Genomic DNA, 6,997 nt, shown 5'->3' on the forward strand with positions numbered 1-6,997 from the left:
AGAACTTGTCTGACATCATAACCACTATTACTCCCCAGACAACACTATCAGAGGACTTGTCTGACAACATAACCATCATTACTTCCAAGACAACATTATCACAGGACTTGTCTGACATCACAACCATTATTACTCCCCAGACAACACTATCAGAGGACTTGTCTGACATCATAACCACTATTACTCCCCAGACAACACTATTAGAGAACTTGTGTCATGTTAAAAACACTTACTTCCCAGACATTATTAGAGCTTTCTCTTCAATAACTGATCTATGCTGTATTACTCACCACTTATGATGACTGTTCGACTAGACTCTGGTGATTCTGGTATAACATACAGTTTGTAGGTGGTAGGTCCAGGCTCCGGACCATTTATGGTCCAGGTCACAGTAATCTCTGTAGTACTCAGGACAGAAGCTGTCAGAGAGGTAGGACTCTGTGGTACTGGAGAAATACAACAACTCGATAAACAAAATAATCTACAGATCTCGTAACTCCTTTTTTTAACTTATTCAACATGTTATTAGCTTGATGTCAATGTCAATATTCTATCCTTAGAGAGTCACTTTATGTCCCAAAATCAGAAAACAGAAATTCAAATGGAAATTACTAAATGAACAAAAAAAGCATTTAGAAAGAAGAAAAAATCTCAATTGCAAAAGCTAATGATTCAAAGTCACTGAAAATCAGATTTACAAAAAAAAAAAAAAAAAAAAATCTTAACAGCCCCTAATAAAGTAATGTACATTGTCAAGATAAAATTCTAAGAACAGGATTTGCCAGGTAAGTCACACTTTGAGCAGTAATGTATTGTTTTTATATAGCAGTAATCTATCACATTGTACAATGATAATATGGTAACACTACACTCACCCTCCTGGTCTGTTAGGACATAGGTTGTGTTGGGGTGACCGTCCCCTGCTGCATTAACAGCCAACACACTAACAGAGTAGTTGATGTATGGGTTGAGGTTCTCCGCGGTGTATGTGTAGCTTTCTAGGTAAGCAAGCATAATTACTGATGATTGTTTGTCTGTCTCTTGACATGAAATGAAGGTATCGGATGTAAACTGAAAAATAACAGAGGAATATTCTTTTTCATTTGACATAATTTACTAAAGTATTGATAGCAACTTGTCAGGTGACACATGCCAACCTAATTATTTCAATATTTATGCTATTGGTGACATAGAAAATAGGAACAAAACAAACAAAATAACACCAGAACAGATGATTAAATCTTAAATAAGGATGCCATGAAAATATTTTAACTCAAGGAATTTGTAAATCAGAAAATATTCAATTCTGTCTACTGGCTCAACTTTTATGATAAATTGTTAATAGTAAAACAATTTGTTCTTGTATCCTGTATCCATGGACAGATGAGATCAAACCATTAATTCTATAGTTGATATATGACCCTGCAGACAGATAGACTTTGTTATTATACAATATTTCTTGTCCAGATATTGTCTATAAAGGATTCAACAATTGTTTTAACTTCATTACCCCAGTGCATGGTGGACAGGTAAAGATGACCTCACGGACACATGTACTCCCCTCTAGCACTGTGAGTCTGTACCCCTTCAGGTTACCGTTGGTAATCGTAGGTTTGGTCCAATTTAGGGTAAACTGTTGACTCTGTACCTGTGATACAACTATGGTTTCAGGTGGGAGTGACACTGTAAAAAGGGGAAGAGAGAAAATAGATATTATGTAACATAAATAACAGAAGCTGTGGGAGCTTGTACATGTACATATAAATGCTCAACAAGTGCACTGAAAACAGATGCATAACACGCCCATTAAAGATTTTAACTACCGTAAATATTCGTGTATAGTGCGCACTTTTTTTCAAAAATTGACAAGTGAAAAAGACCACTGCGCACTATACACAAGTACAAGCCTTTGCCGGTCAGAATGAATGTGATTTGAGATGTGTGATGGTTTCCTTCGACAGCAGGATTATGATTTAATACTTTTATATATATAGCATATATAAAGCATTTGGAAAGTAATAGTTAACAAATAATCAAAGAAATGAATAGTTATTTTGATGTTTAATTCCTTGAAATTGTGTATTTATCAGCAATAACGTGGATTTATTTAAGTCGATCGTGAGCCACACGTTCCATACACATACGATCTCACTTGAGCATGTTCCCGTATTCAGGTCAAAATGATGTATAATATCTCAATTAACATCAAACAAAACTTGAAATGATATAGCAATACTTAGTTATTTTATACTTCTAAATTAATCACCTTATAAATCCAGAGTCCTGCCAGAAACTGATAACGTTCAACTTGTTTATTTACAGAAGCTGTAACAGCACGCATGCGCAATTAGGCAAGGGTAACACTAATGCCTTGATCTCGTGCGGCAGTCACTGACCAACTGGCCATATAAAATACGATATGACTGTAAAACTACCGGGGTACTCTTATATATCGTCTGCACTGTAGATTTATTCATTACACATGTTTATTTCATCGATATAAAAGTTGTGACCAGCACGACGACAGCAGACTTGTTTCCGTACTGTATACAAAATGGCGGCCTGTGTTACATTATGTAGCTATACTCAGCTTACTAGTCAATCTTGTTATAATTGAGCTTAATTAGCTTTGTATGTTCATGGACAGATACCACAAGAAATCATACTTGCATGGAAATCACAAGGTAATTGAGGTTAGGATTAATTATTTTGTTTGTACAACAGGGTAGATGGGACCGCTCCAATTTGCAAGCTGACTAGGTCCGGTGCGGTATAATGTAAACAACCTGTCAATCCAATGTGTCAAATCTGACCAGTGATTCCAATTAAATGATAAATAAGCTTTCATAAGTTACAAATTCCTATCATCTTATGCTTTGAATATTGAAAAAAATAATGTTCATTTTGAATTTTTTATTTTTTTTTTGAAAATGAACCTCAAAAACGTACCTGCGCACTATACGCGAGTGCACACTATACCCAATTATTTATGGTAAGTTCATGGGATTTGGAAATATAGGTCAAATTCAGCATCTATCATATTGATTATAAGACCTTTGTAAAGACTTGGAAAACTATCCCTGGATTTGGTGAAAATTGTCCAAAAGAAGTCAAGTCCCAAATCTGTATCTGCCAAAAGATCTGTACAATTTTTTTCTCCAATTTTTTATATTCTACTCACTGGCAGCTTTGGTTGTACATCCTTTCTGTGAACTGTATATACTTTGGCTGGTTCCTGTCACTGCATCATTGACTGTAGCTACACTGAATGTGTAATAAATTTCTGAAAAGAAAATGCATACATTTCATGTAAAGAACAGGCTCAAAGATCAAAGATCCACTGAAAGGTAAAACAAGAGACCCAGAGGGCCTGCATCGCTAACCATATTGGATTTGACCAAACATCAAAATATGTTTACGTTCAATTTGTTCATAGCTTTATTTGTTGATGTTAAAAATGCTATACATGGTTATGGGGAAGGGATCTCAACTGCTTCAAAGATAAAACCTAGAAACAAAGTCCAGACTCCCTAGGGGTGTGAAAAGACTCCAGGGTTTATTTTTGCAACATATGACTGTGTTTAAAGGAACTAAGTCCCTTGGTGTGGGGACAGACCCTGGGGTGTATTTTAAAATAAGGATTGTGTTTATCTCTTTATTTCCCAGCAATACTGTACATATGTATATGGTTATGGGGTCAGCATCACAAAATTTCAAATATACCACAAAGAAACTACTTATAAATCTCTAGGGGTGGGGAAAGACCCCATGGCAGGGCCTATTCTTATAACATAATTGTGTTTATATGGTTATAGAGTGGAGATCTAAACGGTTTCAAAATACAACAAGAGGTCTTTGGGCCTTAATAGTCACCTGATCGAGTTTTGAAGTTTTTCAGTTTATTAATTGACAATATTTGGCCCTGCCCATCAGCCCATGGGGTCAGTCAGGGCAACATGTGTATACTATCGAGCTGTCATCCCATGCTGATAATGTTAACCAAGTAAGAATGAATTCCAATAGAAATCAAACAAATGATAGTAAAAATGGAATTTCCCTATATAAACTATAGTAAAGTTTACCCTCTCCCCAGAGGAAAAGGTGAGACCCCAGGGTCATGAAATTCACAATTTTGGTAAAGCACCTAAGACCCTTCAATCGATCTATGAAGAGCGTTTCATTCCACCATATCAAAAGGGAGTAGTTCTAGAGGACCCTTTTTGCATACATTTGAATCCCAGCCACCTATAGGGATTTTAACAATGAAATATAAATGTCATACATTGCTAAGTTCTAGTTGAGAGAAGTCCTTGATATCAATATTGACCTCTTTTGGTCACGCCCCTCGGGCCCCCGGGGAGTCAGCCACACCATTTGTACAATTTTAAATCCTCACCCCATTACTGATGCTAACCGACGAATATGAGCGACATCTATTGCTTAGTTACAGAGAAGTCGTCAATTTACAGAAAATTTACTCCTTTTTGCCCCACTCCTCAGGATCAAGAGGTCAGCCCCGCCATTTGTACACTTTTGAATCCATACCCAAAAGGGATGCTACCAGTCAAATATGAGCAATATCCATTGCTTATTTTAAACAAGAGATCCCAGAGGGATCTTGGCGCCCACCATTGAATGATCTTTATAGGTTCCATGTCAGATTGATCTTTTCTCTACTTTTCCCTTCCTCTAAGTCTTACTAATCTGTGTAAATTCAGAAACAGCCCTCTTGTACTTTTCAAACAAGGGGAACCTATATATAAAATTTACGATTTAGGAATAATGGCTGTCTGTTGTTTTCGGATTGGTCCCAAAATGCAACACCAGGGACCATGGGGAACCTACATATGAAATTTGAGAAAGATCCCTTCAGTACTTTCTCAGAAATAGCGATAACAAACTTCAATTGTCAAAATCCAAGATGGCTGCCTGTCGGGCAGGTTGTTTTCTGACTGGTCTCAAAATCCAATATGCATAACTAGGCACCAAGGGGAGCCTACATATGAAATTTGAGAAAGATCCCTTCAGTACTTTCTCAGAAATAGCGATAACAAACTTCAATTGTCAAAATCCAAGATGACTGCCTGTCGGCCATGTTGTTTTCCGATTGGTCTCAAAATGCAATATGCATAACTAGGCACCAAGGGGAATCTACATATGAAATTTGAGAAAGATCCCTTCAGTACTTTCTCAGAAATAGCGATAACAAACTTCGATTGTCAAAATCCAAGATGACTGCCTGTCGGCCATGTTGTTTTCTGATAGGTCTCAAAATGCGATATGCATAACTAGGCACCAAGGGGAACTTACATATGGAATTTGAGAAAGATCCCTTCAGTACTTTCTGAGAAATAGCGATAACAAGAATTGTTTACGGAAGGACAGACGGACCACGGACCACGGACGCAGGGCGATTTGAATAGCCCACCATCTGATGATGGTGGGCTAAAAAAGAAGTTGTTTATATCAATTTAGCCAAATTGACCCCTTTAGCCCCCCCCCCCCCCCCCCCCCCCCCCCCCCCCCTGCATATCAAATATACCTAATAATAGTCATTGATTTGGTACCCTTATAAATAAGAGTCCAGTATGGACAATTTAGTTCACTGTTGTTAATCCAGTTATACTTAAAACCTGTTAAAAACATGTTTGTCTCCCTAAGGATTTCAAAAAAAAAAAAAAACAGATACAAGAGTACTGTTACTGTTAAAAGAATATCAATTTTGATTCCATCATACCTGGCTGTAGACCATCAACAGTATACTCTGTCAGACTTGATGTCGTGGTAAACGTAGCACCAGTGTCAGTGCGTTTGACTACATAATGTTGGATGTCTCCCCTCGGCAGGGAGGGGGCTGTCCAGGCCAGAGTGATGGTCTTATCTGTGGTGGTCTTACAAGAAAGTTCAGTAGGAGGATCTGGGGCTACAAAATAGAAAGCATGTAAATTTGTTATTGTTAAATGTACACAAGCAACACTGAATCATTCTAAAACAAGTGATATATACAGTCAAACCTCGATGATTCGAACTTCGCTGATTCAAATTTCTCGCTGTATCGAACTTTTTGCTTGGTCCCGAATTTTCTCACTATATAACACTACTAACGAAACTATGTATGATTCGAATTTTTATAAATCGAAGTTTTCGATGTATCAAACTTTTTTCATGACCCGTTAGCTATGATATTATAGGTAATTGACATCTCATGATTCGAACAAAACATTTACCTGTACTGACCACTGGACAGGTGTTTGTCGTGACCCCTGCGGCAAAATTTCACACCTCTCCCCCAAATGCCCTGACTGACAATAGGGATAGCGATAGCATGTGTTGTCACTCCCGGTTATGGGGTTTATTAATAATCAGACCAAATTGATAGATAAAAAGTGTATTTAGAAGCCATGACATTTAATCACTCCGGTAAAACATTTCGGTAGTCGTCTCTGATAATCTCCGCCGCCATTGAAATCAGCCGTCGGTGAGTAAATTTTACGGAACTGTAAAACAACCGGAACAATTTTAAACACAAAGCGATGGCTTCACTCATATTCAAAGTGTCACGTTTCAAACTTATACATAAATATCCAAGTAAATCGATTATTTGTCATTCAATCATGCATTCTCCAACCGATCGGCATTCCGTATTTTATATGCACATAACGTAAACGCACGTGTCTTTAGCAGAAAAGCCTAACGACTTACGTAAGTGTGCATTGTACTTCTTTTGTTTTATCTGTTAAACGCGATATAAGTGTTTTGTAACCGATACATATTTTGTTTAATTAATAAAATGCTTAGGTATAATTAATGAAAAGAATTTTTATTTTGTTGTGTTTGAGGTATAAATTAACTTAACTTTTCGATGTGAGCCTGACAGGCGAAGATCAACACGAAGACACTGAGGACATGTAACGTTAACAGATATGGTCATTATCAAGAAAACATCGATCTATTTGTCAACCATGTATAATTCGAAGTCCCGCTGTTTCGAAGTTTT

At 37.1% G+C, this 6,997-nt stretch overlaps 1 protein-coding gene across 1 annotated transcript; it reads right to left on the bottom strand.

Annotated features, from left to right (window-relative positions):
- Positions 1–290: 290 nt before the first annotated feature.
- LOC117319867 (protein sidekick-2-like) lies at positions 291–5,917 on the bottom strand (the record flags this gene model as incomplete). Its single annotated transcript, XM_033874580.1, has 5 exons — positions 5,738–5,917; positions 3,182–3,283; positions 1,511–1,683; positions 876–1,071; positions 291–446 (listed from the first exon to the last, which is right to left on the bottom strand). Coding segments are annotated over exons 2-5 (526 nt in total), but the record flags the coding sequence as incomplete, so codon positions are not given.
- Between the last annotated feature and the right edge of the window lie 1,080 nt (positions 5,918–6,997).

Source organism: Pecten maximus, unplaced genomic scaffold (genome assembly GCF_902652985.1).
Source record: "Pecten maximus unplaced genomic scaffold, xPecMax1.1, whole genome shotgun sequence".
Classification (NCBI taxonomy): Eukaryota; Metazoa; Mollusca; class Bivalvia; order Pectinida; family Pectinidae; genus Pecten; species Pecten maximus.